Source organism: Rattus norvegicus, chromosome 3, assembly GCF_021556685.1.
Source record: "Rattus norvegicus strain SHRSP/BbbUtx chromosome 3, alternate assembly SHRSP_T2T, whole genome shotgun sequence".
In the NCBI taxonomy this organism is placed as follows: Eukaryota; Metazoa; Chordata; class Mammalia; order Rodentia; family Muridae; genus Rattus; species Rattus norvegicus.
Window position 1 is genome coordinate 137,245,431 of NC_141536.1, and position 27,441 is coordinate 137,272,871.

Sequence of the window (27,441 nt, forward strand, 5' to 3'; positions counted from 1 at the left end):
GGGATTGCTTCAAGTTTCTGTCCATTTAATTTAATGTTAGCTTCTGGTTTGCCTATATGGCTTTTACTATATTTAGGTATGGGCCTTGAATTCCTATTCTTTCCAGGCCTCTTATCATGAAGGGGTGTTGAATTTTGTCAACATTCAATGTTGAATTTCTCAGCATTTAATGAAATGATCATGTGATTTTTATCTTTCAGTTTGTTTATATAATGGATTATGTTGATGGCTTTCTGTATATTAAACCATCCCTGCATGCCTGGGATGAAGCATACTTGATCATGTGGATGATTGTTTTGATGTGCTCTTGAATTCGGTTTGCCAGAATTTTTTTGAGTCTTATTGCATCAATATTCACAAGAGAAATTGGTCTGAATTTCTCTTTCTTTGTTGGGTCTTTGTGTGGTTTAGGTATAAGAGTAATTGTGGCTTAATAGAAGGAATTCGGTAGCACTCTGTCTGTTTCAATTTTGCGGAATAGTTTGGAAAGTCTTGGTATGAGGTCTTCTATGAAGGCCTGAAAGGTTCTACACTGAACTCATCTATACCCACCTGGGCCCTTTTTGGTTGGGAGACTTTTAATGACTGCTTCTATTTCATTAGGAGTTATGGGGTTGTTTAAATGGTTATCTTTCTATGATTTATCTTTGATACCTGGTATCTGTCTAGAAAAATGTCCATTTCCTGCAGATTTTCAAGTTTTGTTGAATATAGGCTTTTGTAGTAGGATCTGATGATTTTTTGAATTTCCCCTCATTCTGTAGTTATGTCTTCCTTTTCATTTCTGATTTTGTTAATTAGGACACACTCTCTGTGTCCTCTCATTATTCTGGGTAAGGGTTTATCTATCTTTTTGATTTTCTCAAAAAACAAACTTAAGATTCTGTTGATTCTTTCTATGGTCCTTTTTGTTTCTACTTGGTTGATTTCAGCTCTGAGTTTGATTATTTCCTGACTTCTACTCCTCTTGGGTGAATTTGCTTCTTTTTGTTCTAGAGCTTTTGGTGTGCTGTCAAGTTGCTGATATATGCTCTCTCCTGTTTTTTTCTGCAGGCACTCAGAGCTATGAGTTTTCCTCTTAGCACAGCTTTCATTGTGTCACATAAGTTTGGGGATGTTGTACCATCATTTTCTTTAAATTCTAAGAAGTCTTTAATTTCTTTTTTTATTTCTTCCTTGACCAGGTTATCATTGAGTATCGCTATGTTCAACTTCCATGTATATATGGGCATTCTTCCCTTATTGTTATTGAAGACCAGCTTTAGCCCGTGGTGGTCTGATAGGACACATGGAATTCTTTCTATCTTTCTGAATCTGTTCAGGCCTGTTTTATGACCAGTTAGATGGTCAATTTTGGAGAAAGTACCATGAGGTGGTGAGAAAAAGGTATATCTTTTGTTTTAGGATAGAATGTTCTATAAATATCTGTTAAGTCCATTCGGTTCATGACTTTTCTTAATCTGTCTAGGTCTCTGTTTATGTTCTGTTTCCATGACCTGTCCATTGAGGAGAGTGGGGTGTTGAAATCTCCTACTATTATTTGGTGAGTTGCAATGTTTGCTTTCAGGTTTAGTAAGGTTTCTCTTATGTATGTAATTGCCCTTGTATTTGGAGCATAGATATTTAGGATTGAGAGTTAATCTTGGTGGATTTTTCATTTCAAGAATATAAAGTGACCTTCCTTATCTTTTTTGATGACTTTTATTTGAAAATCAATTTTATTCGATATTAGAATGGCTACTCCGACTTGCTTCTACTGCCCATTTGCTTGGAAAGTTGTTTTCCAGGCTTTCACTCTGAGTTAGTGTCTGTCTGTGTGCTGAAGTGTGTTTCCTGTAGGCAGCAGAATGCAGGGTCCTCTTTGCATATCCTGTTTGTTAATCTATGTCTTTTTATTGCGGAGTTGAGACCATTGACTTTGAGAGATAATAAGGAATAGTGATTATTTCTTCCAGTTATATTCATATTTGGATGTGAGATTATGTTTATGTGCTTTTATTTTCTTTTCTTTAATTTGTTTTGTTGCCTAGATGATTAGTTTCTTGCTTTTTCTAGAGTATAGCTTCCCTCCTTCTGTTGGGCTTTACCATTTATTATCCTTTGTAGTGCTGGATTTGGAGAAAGATAGTGTGTAAATTTAGTTTTCTCATGGAATATCATGGTTACTCCATCTATGTTAATTGAGAGTTTTGCTGGATACAGTACCCTGGGCTGGCATTCATTAAAATTGCCCTTTGGATATGCCAATTTCATATTGTGAGAACTAATTTCTGATAGCATATAACTTCTGTATTTACCCTGCACATAAAATCTAATGTTACACCAGAGCAGACAAGGGCTATGACCATCCTTTCATTTCTCTCTTCCAACAAGTTACATCAAATGTGAATAAATGTATAAATATAGGTAGTTTTAAGCCAAACGCATTTTGGATTCTGGGTAGAGATTTACCAATGAGTAATACTCATAGAGCAATGCACACCAACAAGAAAACACCTTCTATCTCTTTTTAATATATAGAAAGCTTTTTCTGACACAACCCATCCTATGTCCTCCAAACTAAAGACAATAACCAATCAATAAACTGAGAACTCCCAACCATGTTTCCATGCTAGTGGCTATCCTCATTGTGCGATCCCTTGACTCCATTCTTGGTCTTTATGTAACTCACAATGGTGCCTGGATGCCATAAAATCAGGGACAAAAGTGTCCTGCAATTTTGAAGGCCTGAAGCCCCTCAAACAAGAGAAAGCTTAATGTCCAATTTCAGATTGCATTTTCCTGCCATAGAAATCATGACCTATTGCTTCACAGCAGCTCAATACACACCATGTGGCAGACCATGAAAATGAAATGCAGCATGTCCTGTGTATTTCACTGCCATTGTGACATGCTGAGGGACTAAGCCAAAGCACTCACGGAAGCATACATGAAGAATTCAGTATATCACTATTTTATACTGCCTCGCTGCTAGGAGCCACTTCATTAGAAAAATTAATCTTTTACTTACTTCATTTTCTTTATCATCTCAACATTTTGGGATATATGAGTGTCATAAGACCTTTATTTGCTGTCCACACGTGGATGTGAACCCTCATTTGGATCTTTCGTATTCAACAATGTTGGAGACTCTGAGGCTGCAGTCACAAAAAAATAACTCTTGAACATTTTATTGAACAAGGAAAAAACAAGCAAATGTGGGCATTTTCAGAGGAAAGATAAAGGGAAAGATACTTGGGCTCTATATTCTCAGCAGTCTAATCAACTGCTGATGTTGGTACTGGTAAGCATTCATCTAGGATAGGTCATCCACTGGAGTGATGAGGCAATGGCAGAGACATCTGCACCCTGCACTGTGCCACTTGACATTAAGTTATATATTGTGACAGCTGGAGCTTATCAAGGCCATATCATTCTCCCAGGGGGTGTCATATACCTCGAAAGAGCAGAATTCATGCTAGAAAAGTAAACAAAGAAGGTTGGTCAGTGCTTAATAGAGCTAGGATGAAATTTGACACTAGAACTGTTTGCAAAAATTTGGCTGCTGAATGTAAAAACCAAACTCTCCCAACTATACGGCACTCAGCCTTCTTAAGAAGTGCCTGGTGATAGACAGCATAATGATGTCCATCTACCATATGGCAAGTGTCTACCGTTAAGGGTCACAAGCATTCCCTACTTTTTTTCTTGTCAAAACATCCCCTTAAGGATAATTCTATGACTCCTTCAATCATCTCAGAAGGTTACATTCTCTACACAGGACCCTCTCACTCCCAGACAGGGTACATTCTTGGACATGGGAAATAGAAATTTCTGAAAGCTTCATAGTAGGGAAAGTGGCAGGAAGAATTGCCAACATACTCAAATGCCCTGTATCTCCAATGCACAACTCCCAAGGCTTAAGCCAGAATTGTGTGTTAAGAACAGCACCTATGGGCTGATTTTCATTGAGAGAAATGTGGACAGAAGCTTTGTTGGAAGTGTAAACATCTCTTCACAACAATGGAAACTATTACTACCTATTCCATTTTAACTAAGCCACACTACAGTGATCTCAGATCACATAATTCACATTGTAACCTACTCAGAAACTCAAGTTATTTATATGTACAGGTACACTGTTCCCCTGTGCTGCTTATACTGTCAATACTTCTGAGATGTATTCTAAACTAATTACACTACATTTACACATATATCTATTTTACCTGTATCACCTATGTATCTTTGCACATTTGTCTAAGAAAATTCCATGCACTTTCAACAACACACACACACACACACACACACACACACACACACACACACAAACACGTTTTCTCCTCGATTTGCAAATACTTCCTTGTGAATGTATGTCATCCCAAATGCACTTTCCCTAAATCACAAGGTTGTACATCCCTCTACTTTCAGAAAAGGGTTATATCCTTACCTCCTGCTGACCAGCCTGGTCCTTTGCAGGACAGTTGGTCAAGTCAGCCTGGGTCTTCAAACAGGTTGTTTTGACTAGGATCACATCAAATAAAAATTTGGTTCCAGCCACCACCTAAGGTTAAATTAGAGATTCACGTTAACATTAAAATGAACTTCACATGAGCTCTTTTATATTCCAGTAAGTGAATCAGGACACAGAGAGAAGAGTGTTTCTAATACTTTGGAAAATTATGTGGCTCAGAAGAACCAGCAGGTAAGGGTGCAATATCACCCCATGAGAACAACAATGTCTACCAACTAGAGCTTCCAGAGAATAAACTGAAAATCTATACATGGATTCACCTATGTCACCAGTAATATATGTAGCAGAGGCTGTCCTTGCTGGGCAACAATGGACGGAGAAGCCCTTGATCATGCCAAGGTTGGACCCCCAGTGTAATGGATTGTGAGGGAGAGAGATAAGTGAGGGTGAATGTGCAGGGGAACAGCCTTATAGAAGAAGGGGAAGAGGTGGGGATAGGTGTCTTATGGACAGGAAACTGGGAAAGGGAAAATGTTTGAAATGTAAATAAATATCTAAAATATTATTGAAAAAGGAAATAACTCCAATAACAAAAGAAAAAATGAGTACTGATTGCTTCCAGAGGTTCTGATTTTAATTCCCGACAACCACAGTGTAGCAGACAACCATCAGTAATTGATCAGATGCCCTTTTCTGGTGTGTGTGAAGATAGCAATAGTGTACTCATGTAAGTAAAATAAATACATCTTTTTAAAAATTGTATTCATCACTTCCTGGTTGCTGGGGCCGTGGAGGGCTCATAAGCAACACCCCATGAGCAAACTTGAGCCTCGGGACCACAGGTAAGACCAACTTTTCTACTGCAAGCGACCTGCCTGGTGAACTCAGGACACACAGAGGCAAAATTCCTCTAGGCCCGGACACTTCCGATATTTAGCAGGAGTCCCAAACCGGCGGATCCCTGCCCGCAGCAGCTCTCTGCTCCCAAACCCCGTGGGAGAGAAACCTCCCCACCTGGTCAGGTGGGCACTCCTGAGACTGCAGAGTGGAAGAGACCACCAACACTGCCCACCCCTGCCCACATCCCTGGCCCAAGAGAAAACTGTATACGGCCTCTGGGTACCCATAGAGGAGGGCCCAGGAGCAGCAGGTCCACTGCTTCTGAGACACCACGGGAACCTGAAGGGACGGACCAGGTAAATAGTTCTCTGCACCCAAATCCCATGGGAGGGAGAGCTAAACCTTCAGAGAGGCAGACCTGCCTGGGAAACGAGAAGAGACTGCACTCTGCACACATTACTGATTCCAGAGGAAAACACCAAAAGCCATCTAGAACCCTGGTGCACAGAAGCTCCTGGAAAGGGCGGCGCAGAACTTTCTGGTTGCTGCGGCCACGGAGAGCACATAAGCAACACCCCATGAGCAAACATGAGCCTTGGGACCACAGGTAAGACCAACTTTTCTGCTGCAAGCGACCTGCCTGGTGAACTCAAGAAACAGGCCCACAGGATCAGCTGAGGACCTGTAGATAGGAAAAACTACATGCCCGAAAGCAGAACACTCTGTCCCCATAACTGGCTGAAAGAAAACAGGAAAACTGGTCTACAGCACTCCTGACACACAGGCTTATAGGACAGTCTAGCCTCTGTCAGAAATAGCAGAACAAAGTAACACTAGAGATAATCTGATGTCGAGAGGCAAGCACAGGAACCCAAGCAACAGAAACCAAGACTACATGGCATCATCGGAGCCCAATTCTCCCACCAAAGCAAACACAGAATAACCAAACACACCAGAAAAGCAAGATCTAGTTTCAAAATCATATTTGATCCTTATGCTGGAGGACTTCAAGAGACGTTAAGAACTCTTTTAGAGAACAAGTAGAAGCCTACAGAGAGGAATCACAAAAATCCCTAAAAGAATTCCAGGAAAACACAAATAAACAAGTAGAAGCCCATAGAGAGGAGTCACAAAAATCCCTGAAAGAATTCCAGGAAAACACAATCAAACAGTTGAAGGAATTAAAAATGGAAATAGAAGCAATCAAGAAAGAACACATGGAAACAACCCTGGATATAGAAAACCAAAAGAAGAGACAAGGAGCTGTAGATACAAGCTTCACCAACAGAATACAAGAGCAGGAAGAGAGAATCTCAGGAGCAGAAGATTCCATAGAAATCATCGACTTAACTGTCAAAGATAATGTAAAGCGGAAAAAGCTACTGGTCCAAAACATACAGGAAATCCAGGACTCAATGAGAAGATCAAACCTAAGGATAATAGGTATAGAAGAGAGTGAAGAATCCCAGGTCAAAGGACCAGTAAATATCTTCAACAAAATCATATAAGAAAACTTCCCTAACCTAAAGAAAGAGATACCCATAAGCATACAAGAAGCCTACAGAACTCCAAATAGAATGGACCACAAAAGAAACACCTCCCGTAACATAATAGTCAAAACATCAAATGCACAAAATAAAGAAAGAATATGAAGAGCAGGAAGGGAAAAAGTCAAGTAACATATAAAGGCAGACCTATCAGAATTACACCAGACTTTTCGCCAGAAACTATGAAAGCCAGAAGATCCTGGACAGATGTCATACAGACAATAAGAGAAAACAAATGCAAGCCCAGGTTACTGTATCCTGCAAAACTCTCAATTAACATAGATGGAGAAACCAAGATATTCCATGACAAAACCAAATTTACACAATATCTTTCTACAAATCCAGCACTACAAAGGATAATAAATGGTAAAGCCCAACATAAGGAGGCAAGCTATACCATAGAAGAAGCAAGAAACAAATCGTCTTGGCAACAAAACAAAGAGAAGAAAAGCACACAAATATAACCTCACATCGAAACATGAATATAACAGGAAGCAATAATCACTATTCCTTAATATCCCTCAACATCAATGGTCTCAACTCCCCAATAAAAAGACATAGATTAACAAACTGGATATGCAACGAGGACCCTGCATTCTGCTGCCTACAGGAAACACACCTCAGAGACAAAGACAGACACTACCTCAGAGTGAAAGGCTGGAAAACAACTTTCCAAGCAAATGATCAGAAGAAGGAAGCTGGAGTAGCCATTCTAATATCAAATAAAATCAATTTTCAACTAAAAGTCATTAAAAAAGATAAGGAAGGACACTTCATATTCATCAAAGGAAAAATCCACCAAGATGAACTCTCAATCCTAAATATCTATGCCCCAAATACAAGGGCACTTACATACGTAAAAGAAACCTTAATAAAGCTCAAAACACACACATTGCACCTCACACAATAATAGTAGGAGATTTCAAAACCCCACTCCCATCAATGGACAGATCATGGAAACAGAAATTGAACAGAGATGTAGACAGACTAAGAGAAGTCATGAGCCAAATGGACTTAACAGATATTTATAGAACATTCTATCCTAAAGCAAAAGGATATACCTTCTTCTCAGCTCCTCCTGGTACTTTCTCCAAAATTGACCACATAATTGGTCAAAAAACGGGCCTCAACAGGTACAGAAAGATAGAAATAATCCCATGCGTGCTATCGGGCCACCACAGCCTAAAGCTGGTCTTCAATAACAATAAGGGAAGAATGCCCACATATACGTGGAAATTGAACAATGCTCTACTCAATGATAACCTGGTCAAGGAAGAAATAAAGAAAGAAATTAAAGACTTTTTAGAATTTAATGAAAATGAAGGTACAACATACCCAAACTTATGGGACACAATGAAAGCTGTGCTAAGAGGAAAACTCATAGTGCTGAATGCCTGCAGAAAGAAACAGGAAAGAGCATATGTCAGCAGCTTGACAGCACACCTAAAAGCTCTAGAACAAAAAGAAGCAAATACACCCAGGAGGAGTAGAAGTCAGGAAATAATCAAAGTCATAGCTGAAATCGACCAAGTAGAAACAAAAAGGACCATAGAAAGAATCAACAGAACCAAAAGTTGGTTCTTTGATAAAATCAACACGATAGATAAACCCTTAGCCAGACTAACGAGAGGACACAGAGAGTGTGTCCAAATTAACAAAATCAGAAATGAAAACGGAGACATAACTACAGACTCAGAGGAAATTCAAAAAAATCATCAGATCTTACTATAAAATCCTATATTCAACAAAACTTGAAAATCTTCATGAAATGGACAATTTCCTAGACAGATACCAGGTACCGAAGTTAAATCAGGAACAGATCAACCAGCTAAACAACCCCATAACTCCTAAGGAAATAGAAGCAGTCATTAAAGGTCTCCCAACCAAAAAGAGCCCAGGTCGAGACAGGTTTAGTGCAGAATTCTATCAGACCTTCATAGAAGAACACATACCAATATTATACAAATTATTCCACAAAATTGAAAGAGATGGAGCACTACCGAATTCCTTCTATGAAGCCACAATTACTCTTATACCTAAACTTACAAAGACCCAACAAAGAAAGAGAACTTCAGACCAATTTCCCTTATGAATATCGATGCAAAAATACTCAATAAAATTCTGGCAAACCGAATCTAAGAGCACATCAAAACAATCATCCACCATGATCAAGTATGTTTCATCCCAGGCATGCAGGGATGGTTTAATATACGCAAAACCATCAACGTGATCCATTATATAAACAAACTGAAGGAACAAAACCACATGATCATTTCAATAGATGCTGAGAAATCATTTGACAAAATTCAACACCCCTTCATGATAAAAGTCCTGGAAAGAATAGGAATTCATGACGCATACCTAAACATAGTAAAAGCCATATACAGCAAACCAGTTGCTAACATTAAACTAAATGGAGAGAAACTTGAAACAATCCCACTAAAATCAGGGACTAGACAAGGCTGCCCACTCTCTCCCTACTTATTCAACATAGTTTTTGAAGTTCTAGCCAGAGCAATCAAACAACAAAAGGAGGTCAAGGGGATACAGATCCGAAAAGATGAAGTCAAAATATCACTATCTGCAGATGATATGATAGTATATTTAAGTGATCCCAAAAGTTCTACCAGAGAACTACTAAAGCTGATAAACAACTTCAGCAAAGTGGCTGGGTATAAAACTAACTCAAATAAATCAGTAGCCTTCCTCTACACAAAAGAGAAACAAGCCGAGAAAGAAATTAGGGAAACGACACCCTTCATAATAGACCCAAATAATTTAAAGTACCTCGGTGTGACTTTAACCAAGCAAGTAAACGATCTGTACAATAAGAACTTCAAGACATTGAAGAAAGAAATTGAAGAAGACCTCAGAAGATGGAAAGATCTCCCCTGCTCATGGATTGGCGGGATTAATATAGTAAAAATGGCCATTTTACCAAAAGCGATCTACAGGTTCAATGCAATCCCCATCAAAATACCAATCCAATTCTTCAAAGAGTTAGACAGAACAATTTGCAAATTCATCTGGAATAACAAAAAAACCCAGGATAGCTAAAACTATCCTCAACAATAAAAGGACTTCAGGGGCAATCACTATCCCTGAACTCAAGCAGTATTACAGAGCAATAGTGATAAAAACTGCATGGTATTGGTACAGAGACAGACAGATAGACCAATGGAATAGAATTGAAGACCCAGAAATGAACCCACATACCTATGGGCACTTGATTTTTGACAAAGGAGCCAAAAGCATCCAATGGAAAAAAGATAGCATTTTCAGCAAATGGTGCTGGTTCAACTGGAGGTCAACATGTAGAAGAATGCAGATCGATCCATGCTTATCACCCTGTACAAAGCTTAAGTCCAAGTGGATGAAGGACCTCCACATTAAACCAGATACACTCAAACTAATAGAAGAAAAACTAGGGCAGCATCTCGAACACATGGGCACTGGAAAAAATTTCCTGAACAAAACACCAATGGCTTATGCTCTAAGATCAAGATTCGAAAAATGGGATCTCATAAAACTGCAAAGCTTCCATAAGGCAAAGGACACTGCGGTTAGGACAAAATGGCAATCAACAGATTGGGAAAAGATCTTTACCAATCCTACAACAGATAGAGGCCTTATATCCAAAATAAACAAAGAAGTCAAGAAGTTAGACCACAGGGAGACAAATAACCCTATTAAAAAATGGGGTTCAGAGCTAAACAAAGAATTCACACCTGAGGAATGCCGAATGGCTGAGAAACACCTAAAGAAATGTTCAACATCTTTACTCATAAGGGAAATGCAAATCAAAACAACCCTGAGATTTCACCTCACACCAGTGAGAATGGCTAAGATCAAAAACTTAGGTGACAGCAAATGCTGGCCAGGATGCTGAGAAAGAGGAACACTTTTCCATTGTTGGTGGGATTGCAGACTGGTACAGCCGTTCTGGAAATCAGTCTGGAGGATCCTCAGAAAATTGGACATTGAACTGCCTGAGGATCCAGCTATACCTCTCTTGGGCATATACCAAAAAGATGCCCCAACATATAAAAAAGACACGTGCTCCACTATGTTCATAGCAGCCTTATTTATAATAGCCAGAAAATGGAAAGAACCCAGATGCCCTTCAACAGAGGAATGGATACAGAAAATGTACAACTACACAATGGAATATGGTGTAGCTATCAAAAACAATGACTTTATGAAATTCGTAGGCAAATGGTTGGAACTGGAAAATATCATCCTGAGTGAGGTAACCCAATCACAGAAAAACACACATGGTATGCACTCATTGACAAGTGGCTATTAGCCCAAATGCTTGAATTTCCCTAGATGCCTAGAAAAAAGGAAACTCAAGATGGATGATCAAAATGCGAATGCTTCACTCCTTCTTTAAAAGGGGAACAAGAATACCCTTCACAGGGAATAGAGAGGCAAAGATTAAAACAGGCACAGAAGGAACACCCATTCAGAGCCTGCCCCACATGTGGCCCATGCATATACAGCCACCCAATTAGACAAGATGGATGAAGCAAAGAAGTGCAGGCCGACAGGAGCCGGATGCAGATCGCTCCTAAGAGACACAGCCAGAATACAGCAAATACAGGGTCGAATGCCAGCAGCAAACCATTGAACTGAGAACGGGACCCCCCTTGAAGGAATCAGAGAAAGAACTCGAAGAGCTTGAAGGAGATCAAGACCCCTTATGAACAACAATGATAAGCAACCAGAGCTTCCAGGGACTAAGCCACTACCCAAAGACTATACATGGACTGACCCTGGACTCTGACCTCATAGGTAGCAATGAATATTCTAGTAAGATCACCAGTGGAAGGGGAAGCCCTTGGTCTTGCTAAGACCGAACCCCCAGTGAACTTGATTGTTGGGGGGAGGGCGGAAATTGGGGGAGGATGGCGAGGGGAACACCCATAAAGAAGGGGAGGGGAAGGGATTAGGGGGATGTTTGCCTGGAAACCGGGAAAGGGAGTAAGACTCGAAATGTAAATACGAAATACTCAAGTTAATAATTAAAAAAAAATTGTATTCATCTATTCAAAGCTAATCAGAGGACTAGTGCTATCTGGAGGCTAAACAACAGGATTAACTTGAGACTATAGCCAGAGATGGAGAAGTAGGTTTGTTCCAGTGAGTGGTGTCTGGGAACTCAGTGAATCATTGTAAGAGGAGTAAATCCATTCATTCCTTTTATTCCAACTCTTCCCGGCATGGACATAAAGACATGGGGTGCTTCACTTAAAGAATGTCTCAACACAGGGCTGGAGAGATGGCTCAGGGGTTAAAAGCACCTGACTGCTCTTCCAGAGGTCATGAGTTCAATTCCCAGCAACCACATGGTGGCTCACAACCATCTGTAAAGAGATCCAATGCCCTCTTCTGGTGTATCTGAAGACAGCTACAGTGTACTTATATATAATAAATAAATAAATCTTAAAAAAAAAGAATGTCTCAAAACAAAAGACATATACTTTTACACTGTCATCCCTTAATGTACAACTATAAATAGGTATGTGTTTCAGTGTGAAATTTTCATGTATGATGTTTATTGTTTATTTAATTAGAATTATATATTTTCCCACATGGAATCCTTGAATCATCCAGACAGATTTCTAGAGAAGCAAATGTGGAAAGCAGGCAAAGTGTTAAGAACCACATGAACCCTTAAGTGAATCACGTGCCTGATATACCATTAAGCTTCATATTAATTAAATGAGATTCATCTTCTCTATTCAGTGTCCAATGTTCTATGATTCTCTAGTAGTTGTCATAATATGCTTGAATAAAGATGTTTATGAGGATATTTATAATTTAATAGTCAGATTTTCATAGGTGCCAGTTTATTATGCATAAAAGAGTGTCTAGAGAGCCAAGAAATTAACATAATGTTGACAGAAAACCAAAAACTAGACATGGAAGAAAGGTTCAAGTGAACACAGGAGGTGAGAGAAGTTGGTCTCAGTAACATTTTATTTAAGTATCCAGACCACTTAACTCTCATGACCGCTCATTAATTTCATCATTTAAAGTTTCAATCATGGATAATGAGAGAGTTTTCAAGAGACTCAGGATCCAGAATGATCTGCTGAAGGCAATTACATAATCCAATGGAAAATTTCCTTAATATTCACTTATCTAACTCTCATTAAAATTATGTTGGCAATCTAGAGGACTTCAATTTAGTTTCCTTTTATGAACTCTTGTAAAATAACTGAGGACTGCACAGGAAAATGTGAGTCCATATGAAAATACTGTAGATGGGAATAACTGGGTTATTCTTTATATCATTGATATTAAGGGCAAGAAGAATAGAGGTTTCTCCCCTGTTGCATCATAACTCACTGCTGTGTTTGTATTTATATTAGGAACATCCACCATGTGCTTGAGAGATGGTCTCAGTGAGATGGTTAGGTTTTGAAGTTATTTTTTTTAAATATGATGGACTCCTATATTTTCTGCTTGCTCCAATGTTGACCCTATGGCTTAGCAACCACTAGTAGGGGACATTGACCCCTGAATATTCTTGCAACAAACTCCTTTCAGCCCTCTCCATTGTGATATCTTCAAGTAGAATCCACGATGTTCCTCTACACAAGTATTGAGAAGGCAAATATCAGATCTAGTGGAAGAGGAAACAATTTTTTGAAGCCAATTCCTGGGACAGTCAAAGGTAACCATGAAAAAAAGAAGCTAAAGTCCTAAAGAGTGGTGGTACTCCTACTATAATGACTCATATAGTATCTAAGTCATCATTGTCTTTCAACCTGAAGACGCCAAAAGAAATAGTCTTTTGCCTATATACTTATTCTTTATGATAAATGAAAGCCTCTTTTACATTTCTGTATGGAAAATCATTGGGTTTTCATCATTCAAACAGCTATCTCATACTCAGTAATATCCTATTAGGGTACCAATCCCTTAATGCAGTGGAAAAATATAGGCTTATCACCATGATGGGTGCAAGTGTTTATACACACAGCTCTGCAAATCTTTAAGGAAAGGAAGTTCAGACAAAAGAAATTTGTGAGGTCCTAAAGCCATTTTGAGAGTGGCTAGTAATGGATCATGGGTACTGAGTGATTCTCTATATGAGAAATCTTTGTACAAACAGTTTCTTCATTTATCTGTAAAATCTTTTAAAATGTATAAAAGATTGCATTTATACATGATGGAAAAAATACACTGAAGAGTTTGCTAACAATACATGTAGATACTGTTAACCCAGATATGCATATCTTTGAGCTATTGGAGGAATCTGGATTAAAGACAATCAAATATAATAATAAAAATATATGCTGTATTGAATTAGAGCCCCTGTGCTATAGTGTAAAAGCTCTTATATTGTTTAATATCGTAAACAACGTATGAATTGTATAAAATACTAAAAATATCAAGAAGTAATTCTACTTGTGGTGAGAATATATTTTTGTGGTCACATATTTATGTGTTTGCAATATTTATAGCCTTAAGAAGACTAACAATAATAAGATTTTCCCAGATCTGCTGAAGAGCCACTGTTCTTTTGTGTTGGAGAAGATTAGCAAGAAACAGACATGCACACACTGGCATCATACTCTTACATTTCAAAGGAGTAAAACAAGTTATTGCAATTTGGGAAAACTAACCTACATGTACTTTCAGAGGACAGAACATATCTCATTAAAAGACATAATGAAGTACATAACATGTGAATATTGCCAATATGTTCAAGTCAACTCACTAGATACAAAGCAGACTGACTTAGAACAAGAGAGCAATACATTGGCGAGAATGCTAGATGGAGTAAACATACATACCTGTCCCTCTATAATTCAGGCCTTCTCAATGAAGGATAACATACCTGCTTTTGGACATTCTTCACTTCCAAAAACACGGCTCAGGTACAAGTCACGTTTGTTTTCATTGTACTGGCTGACAGCAAAGTTCAGTGATTCTCTGGCCCCTTCGTCTTCCATGCTAGATTTCTCTATGCCACCCGGAATGTGACTCATCACAGGGTAAGTGCACAGGTTCAGAACTAGCATGAAGGTGGTCAGCAGAAACAGTCGAGCATGGAGCAAGTAGGCCATGTTCTTCTCGAAATGGATTTCGATCCAAGGTTAGAAGAGGAACTGCAGTGAACCTCGATCAGGTAGTGGGTACAGACTTCAAATGCATTATCCTTTTATTCTCTGTTCTTAGTTTACATTAGCTCCTTTCCACTACCATATGTTTTTTCACCTTTTTGTTCCTTTTACTATTTCTCCTTTTTACTATTTATTTTCTCTCTTGTGATTCTTCCTAAACGGTACCAGAACTTAATCCTCTTCATCTTATTCTGGGCCACATCTTCCCATTCCATACATCCCCATCACCTCTCTATTTCACCTATTTCTTATGCTCCCAAAGTTCCAGATTATCTCTTCACCCTAGCTTTCTCCACAAATCTTATTCTTCATTCTTTTAGGTTTAGTTGGTTGGTTTTCTTGCTTCACCAAATTTATCACTCTTCTCTGGCTTCCATATTACTTAAAGATCTAACCTGAACACTTCATGGTCCAGAAACTCATTGGCTTTCTGATCCTGACAGAACAGTATCATCCAAGCTCAAATTAAACAAGTACTCATGGAAGGTTTTTATTTCAGGAGCAATAGTCTCATTCAGTAATGCCCTCTTCTGAGACAAAACTTCTGAAACAACCTGTGATTTATAAAAATGTAAGTGGATTTGTTTCCACATCCCATTAACAGCAGTCATTACATTTATTAGAGGAAGCTTCTTGAAGGTAGCTTTCTGGCTTACACTCTTTCGTCAGAGGGCCAGGACAGGAAATAACCATTTGTCACATATCTTGTGGCTGTTTAATTAGAGAGGAATTAGATACATAAGGAAAAGGGCCACAGGGCTGGAGTCATATCTCAGAGGTCAAAAATCTTAATGTTCTTCCTGAAATCAGCATATAATTACTGATAATCCAGATATAGTAGAAAAAGTTTAATAACCTGCTAAGTGGAAGCAGTGCTTCTGGGCTCTCAGGTAATTTTACTCACACACACACACACACACACACACACACTAACACACAATATACACACACACGTACACACCCATGCAAACACACACACACACACACACACACACACACACATAGAGAGGAAGAGAGAGAGAGAGTGAGAGAGAGAGAGAGAGAGAGAGAGAGAGAGAGAAAGCTGCATGCGTGCATCCACACAGAAAAGCACAGACACATTTGTGTATAACTACAGGGAATAGATATTAACATTACTTAACAAAAATAAAATTTAAACTGGGTTTCTTTGTTATGTATATCACATGTGTAGAAAGGCCCTTATATCTTAACCTAGTAAAATAATGCATGATTACTAAATTTCCAGGTATTTTGATGGTCATATTATTTTAACTTTATTTCAGTCACATTACACATGGCAGACCCATAAGATTTACAAGTTGAAATCAAGTGTACTGGAAAATGTTATGCACTTTTTAGCTCTTTTTTCAGTTACTTTTGCTCGGCTAACAGGAATAAAGTCAACATCTGATCAGTCTAAAATGCAAAACATGTTCTGATGTTGATCAGGAACAGTTTTATGAAAAAAAAATTGATAGTATCAATTATATTCTCATGTTTTACCCGTTCTTTGGTCATATTTCATGTAGTCCTATACCTACATTAAAATATTCAAAAGTAAAAGTCACTGAGTTACATAAAACTCATTTTAAATATACTCCTATACTCCAAAATATATATTCAAAATAAAAATCTATTAAGATCTTCAAAATGAGTTATACTTCTCTTTGAGATTCACAGCTGTTTGATGTTCTTTAAATTCCTATGATCATTTCTTCTTTGAGTAACCAGGCTTCATGCTTAATTGTTAATTACATTGTATTTAAAATGTATCCTCACCTCTTATGTGATATAAATTCGATTAAGGGTCATAGTTATTGCTCTTCTTCAGCCTGATGTTTGATTTCTGAAACAAGTGGATCTCTTCATGTTCATGAGTCAAAGAATAGTATACCACAGTTCCTTAAAACAGTGCAAAATTCAGAGAGAAATTCTGAATTCCTTAAGTTGTATTTTTCCTTTTTAGACAATATGATTGAATTTCAGACACTTACTTTTAGTGTACTGGGAATATATTTTGCCTTTAGGTAATAAATCAGAACTTCTTCTTTGGCAAAAATGTAGAAAGGGATGTGTTAAAATTTCTCCTCGCTCAACCCTCGGTTTACAGAGATATGTGAAAACCTGTGGTTGGACATAAAAGGAATATTATTATTTCTCTGCATGATTTACTGTGGGAGAAAATGTGAGGAGCAGAAGAAAGACTACACACATAATATGTGTGACCTGACTTTTTATCAGCTATGTGTCTCATGGAATTTGGACTTTGCAAGATCAGTTTTTGTTTTTCTCTCTTTCTTTAAAATATTCTAATTTTTATTTTACATTTCAAATGTGAAAACATTTCCCAGTTTCTCTTCCAGGAACTTCCTATCTCATTCCTCTCCCCTTTCATCTATGATGGTGTCCCACCAACCACCATATGCCCCTTCTTGTCTCCAAGGAAGTACATTACCCTACACTGCGCTACAGTCATGGCATGTCCAAGGGCTTCCTATCCCATTTGTATCCAATATGGCCATGCTCTGCCTCATATGCAGCTGCTGTGATGGGTTTGTCCTTGTTTACACTTTAGATGGTAGATTTATCCCTGGGAACTCGGGTTGTTTGGCATTGCTTTGATTATTGATTTGTACAGGCATTTAGCTCCTTCAATCCTGTCTGTAACTCCTCCACTGTGGAACCAGTTCGCAGTTCAACGATTGGCACTGGGCATTCACCTCAGTATTTTTCACCCTCTGGAAGGCCTTCTAAGAAAACAGAATTATCAGTATCCTGTTCACTATTCACTGCTTCGCATCAGAAATATAACGGGGTTTGGTGGCTGCATGTATATGGACAAGATCCTCAGTTGGAGCAGGTTCTCAATGGACATACCTTCAGTCTTAAGATTTGTCTTCATATAATTTCCCGGGAATATTTTTGATCCTGCTTCTAAAAGGATTGAGGCATCCACACTTTTGTCATCGTTCTTCTTGAACTTCCTTTGGACTGTGGATTGTATCTTCAGTAATCATGATTTTGGCCTTATATCTATTTAACAGTCGGTGTATACAAAGTGTTGTTTTTTTGTGAATGGGTTACTTCACACAGGATGATATTTGCTAGTTCCACTCTTTTCTCTATGTATTTCAGGAAGTCATTGTTTAGTAACTGATTATTACTCCTTTGGGTAGGTGAACAACCTTTGACGTATCCTTTCCTCTGTTAAAGGATCTCTGGGTTCTTTTCAACCTCTTGATATTATAAATAATGCTGTCCTGAGCATAGTGGAGCCCAGTAGTAGTATACCTGTATTCTCAGGTAGTACTATATCCAATTTTCTTAGGGGACAGCAGACTGTTTTACAGAGTGGTTTTATCAGCTGGCAATCCCACCAATAATGGAGGGTATTTCTCTTTCTCCACAGCCTTGCCAGGAACTCCCCTCACCTGAGTTTTTGAACTTATACATTCACACTGGTATTTGGTGGAATCTCATGGTTGTTTTTATTTGAATTTCCCTTAAGAGTATTGATGTTGAACAGTTCCTTAGGTACTTGTCAGTTATATGATATTCCTCAGCTGAGAATTCTTTTTTAGCTCTTGACCCAATTTTTAATAGGGTTGTGTATTCTCTGGAATGGAACTTTTTGAATGCTTAGAATATGTTGGATATTAGCCAATTATTGGATTCAGGATTGGTAAAGATATTTCCCAATATGATGGGTGCCATTTTGTCCTGATGAAAGTGTCCTTTGCTTTTTAGAAGCTTTACAATATTATATATTCTCATTTGTCAATTCTTGATCTTGGAGAATATGCCACTGGTCTTCTCTTCAGGAAAATTTCCCTGTGTCCAGGTATTTGAGTCCCCTCTCCACTTATTCTTCTATTAGGTTGAGTGTATCTGGTTTTCCGGGGAGGACCTTGATCTACTTGGACTTTAGCTCTGTAAAGGGTGATATGTATAGGTCAATTTATATTCTTTTACGGGCTGACCTCCAGTTTAATCTGGGCCATTGGAGAAAATGTTATTTTTTCCAGTGAATGGATTTAGCTCTTTTTTAAGAGATAAATTTAGAATGCATATATGGGTTAATTTTTGGGTTTTCCTTTAAAACTAAAAACCTTTTTTTTTAATCACTGTTGGTGTTCTAGTCAGGTAATTACTTCTACTGCCTATGTATTCAAGGCAATTTCATACTTTCTCTTCTAGTAGATTTACTGTGTCTTGTAATATGTTTTGGTCTTCATCTCAGTGTAACTTGAGCTTTGTTCAAGGTAATAATGTTGACTATCTGTATTCTTCTACATCCAGACTTCCACCTATTATAGAATAATTTGTTTATTATGTTTCCTTTTTTACATTGCATAGTTTTGTTCCTTTATCAAAAATTAAATATTCATGGGCACATAGGCCATTTTCTGTGTATTTTTAATTCACATCATTTGATCAACTTTTTTGTGGTTGTGCTAATACCATGTATGAAATACAAATGTAGACATAAATGTAAATGAATGAACACTGCATGATCACTTCAGTTAATGTGGCTGATATGGTACACATATGTATTTATATATATCTGTATATACATGCAGAAGTGTACTCACAAGTATGGCTTTTTTAACAAAACATGCAAAATAGCTCTTCTCATTTTAGAAGAGATCAGGAAATCTCAAAAAATTCCAGCACATTTGAAGACCTGTATGAAATTACTGACTACCCATTGAGAATCAGCCTATGAAAATGATGTGTCAGCTTGGGGTCTTACATTATGACATATTCCCCAGTAAAATCAGACAAATAAGCCACAGTAACTAGAACACTCAGGTTGAATTTATATAATCAGTTGCATGATTCTCTGTGTACTTTTGTATAAAATTTAAAGAAGAACCCAAAAATATTTTAGAGAGAAGATACAGAAAAAATATATGAAGGATGTAGTAGATGAGAAAAATATGATATACAGTTTGGTTCATTTTGGTTTTTGCCCGCAAGCTCACACAATTCTATCTGGCCTTACTCCTTGTTAATTGTACCAAAGACAATACTCGCATTTTCTTCACACTATATTTTCTATCTCTTCGTATGACCATACAGGACTCAAGATATGGCTTTTTTTCTGTTTCATGTTTTGGTGTCCAACTTGTGGAACTTGCCCTCTAGTTCTGAATCTCTTCTGTATGTAACCATTTTTCTTACACTCTTAAAATTCTAAGACCTCACTCTACTTCCTTCACAATAGTATGCAATATACATTGTCCTCTTTTGATCTTTACTAAGTTGATACCCATAGCCTACATAAGTTGTAACTTTTATTTGAGCATTCAAATGCATATACCTTCATGATTTAACAATTTCTGTATCATAAGCTTATTTCTTTAATATTCCTGAGAGGGCAGAAGTATCCAGTGTTATGTTCTACAATTGTCCTCTAAAGATGATATTGCAAAGGCTCCAAGAACTTTCAGTTCTGCCCTTTTCTAGGTAACATTTTTGGCAATATGATGAAACAACCTTTCACTGGGACAATGGTAGGATATTATCTTTCCACAACTCATTAGCACCAGTCATTACATTTGTAAAAGAAGTTACTTGAATGTTGGTTGATACGTTCCTCCCTGACCTTCTCAGTGAATTTATTGTAACCTGCATTCAATATCTTCTGTCCTTTGATTTACACATATTTCATCTAAAGTGAGTTAGAGTTTAGAAAAAAATCATGGAGAGGTAGCGCATAGTTTAACAACACTGTATTATACCTTTTTATATCAAATAATAATAGATACACTCAATCACACATGTGCTAATATCCCACTTAATCTAGCCAATTAATATTTGAATATTCTCTCAGATGTTTCAGAGTTGTCAGGTTCACTATTCTTTCACCATATTCATAATAGGAATCCCAGAATTTTGTCCTCATGAGATACCTTTTCATATTATAATACCTTTTCCCCATCTTTATTAAATTGGATATTTCTTATTTACATTTCAATTGTTATTACCTTTCCCGGTTTCTAGAACAACATCCCCCAAACCCTCTCCTTCCCTTCTCTATGGGTATTCCCTCCTTGACCTCCCCCCCATTACCACTCTCCCCCAACAATCCCCTTCACTGGGGATTCAGTCTTCACAGGACCAAAGGCTACCCCTTCCAATGGTGACCTACAAGGCTATTCATTGCTACCTATGCAATTGGAGCCCATGGTCAATCCATGTATAGTCTTTGGGTAGTGGCTTATTCCCTGGAAGCTCTGGTTGGTTGGCAGTGTTGTTCAATGGTGTCTCAAGCCACTTCATGCTCTTTCATTCCTTTATCTTAATTCTTCAACAGGTTGATTTCATTCTGCAGTGTTTGGAATTATTTATTATAGAGAACTTTTGATCCTTTGCTTGTTTGCATGAAATAATCGTTTTTCTTCCTAGTCAGTGTCATCTTCTTCTACTAATTCCACTACTACTTATTGTTCTTGTTGTAATTCTTCTTCTACTTCTTCTTCTACTTCTTCCTCCTCCTCCTCTTGCTCCTTCTTGTCCTCATCCTCGTCCTCGTCCTCATCCTCCTCGTCCTCGTCCTCCTCCCCCTCTTCCTCCTCCTCCTCTTCCTCCTCCTCCTCCTCTTCCTCACCCCCCTCTTCCTCACCCTCCTCCTCCTCCTTCTTTTTCTTCTTCTTCTTCTCCTAATTCTCCCTCTTCTTCTCTCTCTTCCTCGCCTCCTACTCCTACTTCTTTTCTTCCTCCTTCTTTTCCTCCTATTTCTCCTCCTACTCCTGTTCTCATCTTCCTCCTCCTCCTCCTCCTGTTCCTCTTCGTCCTCGTCCTCATCCTCATCCTGCTCCTCCTCCTCCTCCTCCTCCTCCTCCTCCTCCTCCTCCTCCTCCTCCTCCTCCTCCTTCTTGTACTTTTGCTGCTGCTGCTGCTGCTGAAAACAATGACAATGATGACAATAATGACAGTATTTTGATTTTAGAAGTTTTCTTTAAATTGTTTTTCTGTGTTCCTACACTTTGTACTCCTCATTGATATATGAAATGATGCTGAATTTAATCTGCTCTTTGCTGAAAGTAGTATCCTATGCATTATTTTCTGTCAAGATTTTATGGACTTTATGTAGGACAATAATATTCTCTTGAAATACATTACAAAAACATTTCTTGTCTTTTATTATATAGATCTGAATTAAGCTCTTCTTATTGTATTGGGCTATTAGTTGTGTCAACAATGCCCATTTTCTTCTGTTTTAAATACGATTTTTGAAGATTTCATTGACGTGCTCTTGGATTCGGTTTGCCAGAATATTATTGAGTATTTTTACATCGACATTCATAAGGGAAATTGGTCTGAAGTTCTCTTTCTTTGTTGGGTAATTGTGTGGTTTAGGTATAAGAGTAATTGTGGCTTCATAGAAGGAATTCGGTAGTGTTCCATCTGTTTCACTTTGTGGAATAGTTTGGATAGTATTGCTATGAGGTCTTCTATGAAGGTCTGGTTTAATTCTGCACTAAACCCATCTGGACCTGGGCTCTTTTTGGTTGGGCGACTTTTATTGACTGCTTCTATTTCTTTAGGAGTTATAGGGTTGTTTCCATGGTTTATCTGTTCCTGATTTAACGTCGGTACCTGGTATCTGTCTAGAAAATGGTCCATTTCCTGCAGATTTTCAAGTTTTGTTGAATATAGGCTTTTGTAGTAGGATCTGATGATTTTTTTGAATTTCCACTCATTCTGTAGTTATGTCTCCCTTTTCATTTCTGATTTTGTGAATTTGGACACACTCTCTGTGTCCTATCATTAGTCTGGATAAGGGTTTATCTATCTGGTTGATTTTCTCAAAGATACTACTTTGGATTCCATTGATTCTTTCTATCTTCCTTTTTGTTTCTACTTGGTTGATTTAACATCTGAGTTTGATTATTTCCTGCCTTCTACTCCTCCTGGGTGTATATGTTTTTTTGTTTTGTCCTAGAGCTTTAGGTGTGCTGTCAAGCTGATGATATATGCTCTCTCCTGTTTCTTTCTGCAGGCACTCAGAGGTATGAGTTATCTTCTTATCACAGCTTTCATTGTGTCCATAGGTTTGGGTATGTAGTACCTTCATTTTCATTAAATTCTAAGAAGTATTTAATGTCTTTCTTTATTTCTTCCTTGACCAGGTTATGGTTGAGTAGAGCATTGTTCAACGTCCATGTATATGTGGGCGTTCTTCCCTTATTGTTATTGAAAACCAGTTTTAGGCCGTGGTGTTCTGATAGGACACATGGGATTATTTCTATCTTTCTGTATCTGTTGAGGCCTGTTTTATGACCTATTATATGGTCTATTTTGGAGAAAGTACCATGCGGTGCTGAGAAGAATGTATATCCTTTTGCATTAGGATAGAATGTTCTATAAAGATCTGTTAAGTCCATTTGGTTCATGACTTCTCTTAATCTGTCTAAGTCTCTGTTTAATTTCTCTTTCCATGTTCTGTCCATTGATGAGAGTGGGGTGTTGAAACCTCCTACTATTATTGTGTGAGGTGCAATGTGTGTTTTGAGCTTTAGTGAGGTTTCTTTTACATATGTAGGTTTCCTTGTATTTGGAGCATATATATTTAGGATTGAGAGTTCATCTCGGTGGATTTTTTCTTTGATGAATAGGAAGTGTCCTTCCTTATCTTTATTGATGACTTTTAGTTGAAAATTGATTTTATTCGATATTGAATGGCTACTCCAGCTTCTTTCTTCCAACCATTTGCTTGGAAAGTTTTTTTTTTTCCAGCCTTTCATTCTGAGGTGGTGTCTGTCTTTGTTTCTGAGGTGTGTTTCCTGTAGGCAGCAGAATGCAGGGTCCTAGTTGTGTATCCACTTGTTAATCTATGTCTATTTATTGGGGATTTGAGACCATTGATGTTGAGAGATATTATGGAATAGTGATTATTTCTTCCTGTTATATTCATATTTGGATGTGAGGTTATGTTTGTGCACTTTACTTCTCTTTGTTTTGTTGCCAAGAAGATTAGTTTCTTGCTTTTTCTAGGGTGTAGCTTGCTTCCTTATGTTGGGCTTTACCATGTATTATCCTATGTAGCACTGGATTTGTAGAAATATATTGTGTAAATTAGGTTTTGTCATGGAATATCTTGGTTTCTCTATCTATGTTAATTGAGAGTTTTGCAGGATACAGTAACCTGGGCTGGCATTTGTGTTCTCTTAGGGTCTGTAGGACATCTTTCCAGGATCTTCTGGCTTTCATAGTCTCTGGCGAGAACTCTGGTGTGATTCTGATAGGTCTGCCTTTATATGTTACTTGACCTTTTTCCCTTATTGCTTTTAATATTCTTTCTTTATTTTGTGTATTTGGTGTTTTGACTGCAATGTGAGTATAATGTGGAAGGAGTTTCTTTTCTGGTCTAAGGGCTTCCCCTTCCACTGGTGCTCTTTCTAGGCTATTCATTCCTACCTATGAGGATGGAGCACAGTGTCACAAAGGGTCAGTCCATGTATAGTCTTTGGGTAGGGGCTTAGTCCTCGAAGCTCTGGTTCGTTGACATGGTTGTTCATATGGGGGCTAAAGCTCCTTCTAGTTCTTTTAGACCTTTCTAAAATTCCTTCAACAGGGGTTACGGTCTCAGTTCATTGGTTTGCTGCTCGCATCCATCTATTTATTTGCTGTATTCTGGCTGTGTCTCTCAGGAGAGATCAACATCCAGTTCCTGTTGGCCTTCACTTCTTTGCTTCATCCATCTTATCTAATTAGCTGGTTGTATATGTATGGGGCACATGCGGGGCAGTTTCCGAATGGGTGTTCCTTCTGCCTCTATTATAATCTTTGCCTCCATATTCCCTACCAAGGGTATTCTTGTTCCCCTTTAAAAGAAGGAGTGAAGTATCCGCATATTGGTAAGCTTTCATGTGTTTTGGAACCTAGGGTAATTCAAGCATTAGGGCTAATAGCCACTTATCAGTGAGTGCATACCATGTGTGTTTTTCTGTGAATGGGTTACTCCACTCAAGATGATATTATCTAGTTCCATCCAGTTGTCTAAGAATTTCACAGTCATTTTTTTGATAGCTGAGCATTGTGTAGATAAACCACATGTTCTGTATCCATTTGTCTGTTGAAAGGCTTCTGGGTTCATACCAGGTTCTGGCTCTTAGAAATGAGGCAGCTATGAACATAGTGGAACACGTGTCTTTGTTATGTCTGTGAAAACCTAAAGGCATTCTGAGAGTGGCTAGTAATGGATCCAAAAGTAATGAGTGATTCTCTATATGAGAAATCTTTGTACAAACAGTTTCTTCATTTCTCTGTAAAATCTTTTAAAATGTATAAAATACTGCATTTTTACATAATGGAAAATATACACTGAAGAGTTTGCTAACAATACATGTAAATATTGCTAACCCAGATATGCATATCTTTGAGCTACTGGAGGAATCTGGATTAAAGTCAATAAAATATAATAGTAAAAATATATGGTGGATTGAATTAGAGCCCCTGTGCTATAGTTGTAAAAGCTCTTATATTGTTTAATATCAAAAAAAGGTATGAATTGTATAAAATACTACAAATATCAAGAAGGAATTCTACTTGTGGTGAGAATATATATTTGTGGTCACATATTTATGTGTTTGCAATATCAACAGGTTTAAGAATACTAACAATAATAAGGTATTCCCAGATCTGTTGAAGAGCCAATGTTCTTGTGTGTTGGAGAAGTTTAGCAATAAACAGACATGCACACACTGGCATCATACTCTTACATTACAAAGGATTAAAACAATTTATTGCAGTTTGGGTAAACTAACCTACATGTACTTTCAGAGGACAGAACATATCTCATCAAAAGACATAATGAAGTACATAACATGTAAATATTGCCAATATGACAAAGTCGACTCACTACTTACAAAGCAGACTGAATTAGAACACGACAGCAATACGTTGGCAAGAATGCTTGATGGAGTAAACAGACATACCTCTCCCTCTATAATTAAGTCCCTCTCAATGAAGGATAACATACCTGCTTTTGGACATTCTTCACTTCCAACACACGGCTCAGGTACAAGTCACTGTTGTTTTCATTGTACTGGCTGACAGCAAAGTTCAGTGATTCTCTGGTCCCTTCGTCTTCCATACTAGATTTCTTTATGCCGCCCAGAATGTGACCTAGCACAGGGTAAGTGCACAGGTTCAGAACTAGCATGAAGGTGGTCAGCAGAAACAGTCGAGCATGGAGCAAGTAGGCCATGTTCTTCTCGAAATGGACTTCGATCCAAAGTTAGAAGAGTAACTGCAGTGAACCTGGATCAGGTAGTGAATACAGACTTCAAATGCATTAACCTATTATTCTCTGTTCTTAGTTTACATTAGCTCCTTTCCACTACCATATGTTTTTTTACCTTTTCCCTCCTTTTACTATTTCTCCTTTTTAATATTTATTTTCTCTCTTGTGATTCTTCCTAAAGGGTGCCAGAACTTAATCCTCTTCTCTCTTATTCTGGGCCACATCTTCCCATTCCATACATCCCCATCACCTCTCTATTTCCCCTATTTCTTATCCTCCCAAAGTTCCAGATTATCTCTTCACCCTAGCTTTCTCCACAAATGTTATTCTTCATTCTTTTAACTTTAGTTGTTTGGTCCTCTTGCTTCACCAAGTTTATCCTCTTCTCTGGCTTCCACATTCCTTCAAGATCTAACCTGAGGGGGTTGGGGATTTAGCTCAGTGGTAGAGCACTTGCCTAGCAAACACAAGACCCTGGGATTTATCCCCAGTTCAGAAAAAAAAGAGCAAGATCTAACCTGAATACTTTGTGGTCCAGAAACTCATTGGCTTTGAGATCCTGACAGAACAGTATCATCCAAGGTCAAATTAAACAAGTACTCATGGAAGGGTTTTATTTCAGGAGTTATAGTCTCATTCAGTAATGCCCTCATCTAAGACAAAACTTCTGAAACAAAGTGTGATTTATCAAAATGTAAGTGGATTTTTTGTCCACATCCCATTAGCAGCAGTCATTACATTTATTATAGGAAGCTTCCTGAAGGTAGCTTTCTGGCTTACACTCTTTGTTCAGAGGGCCAGGACAGGAAATAACCATTTGTCACATATCTTGTGTCTGTTTAACTAAAGAGGAATTAGATACATAGAGAAAATGGCCACAGGGCTGGAGTCATATCTCAGAGGTCAAAAATCTTAATGTTCTTCCTGAAATCAGCATATAATTACTGATAATCCAGATATAGTAGAAAAAGTTTAATAACCCGCTAAATGGAAGCAGTGCTTCTGGGCTCTCAGGTTACTTTACTCACACACACTCATACACACACACACACACACACACACACACACACACACACACAACACACACATACACACCCATACAAACACACACACACACACACACACACACACACACACAGAGAGAGAGAGAGAGAGAGAGAGAGAGAGCGAAAGCTACATGCGTGCATGCACACAGAAAAGCACAGGCACAAT

At 38.1% G+C, this 27,441-nt stretch overlaps 1 protein-coding gene across 5 annotated transcripts; it reads right to left on the reverse strand.

Moving 5' to 3' along the window:
- Window positions 1-3,143: 3,143 nt before the first annotated feature.
- On the reverse strand, window positions 3,144-26,947 carry LOC120101464 (cystatin-S-like). Of its 5 annotated transcripts, XM_087654963.1 has the most exons (4): window positions 26,748-26,814; window positions 25,966-26,111; window positions 16,970-17,099; window positions 15,898-16,877 (listed from the first exon to the last, which is right to left on the reverse strand). In XM_087654963.1, exons 1-4 carry the CDS (start codon window positions 26,773-26,775, stop codon window positions 16,777-16,779), a joined length of 405 nt encoding a protein of 134 aa, XP_087511089.1. In that variant the 5' UTR covers window positions 26,776-26,814; the 3' UTR covers window positions 15,898-16,776. The 5 variants fall into 5 exon arrangements, 3 of the variants coding, with proteins under 3 accessions (XP_087511090.1, XP_087511089.1, XP_087511088.1); XR_015683855.1 differs by lacking the exons at window positions 16,970-17,099; window positions 25,966-26,111; window positions 26,748-26,814 and adding exons at window positions 3,144-3,457; window positions 4,427-4,540 and having other exon boundaries at window positions 14,690-16,591; XM_087654964.1 differs by lacking the exons at window positions 15,898-16,877; window positions 16,970-17,099; window positions 26,748-26,814 and adding exons at window positions 3,374-3,457; window positions 4,427-4,540 and having other exon boundaries at window positions 25,966-26,193.
- Window positions 26,948-27,441: the final 494 nt, after the last annotated feature.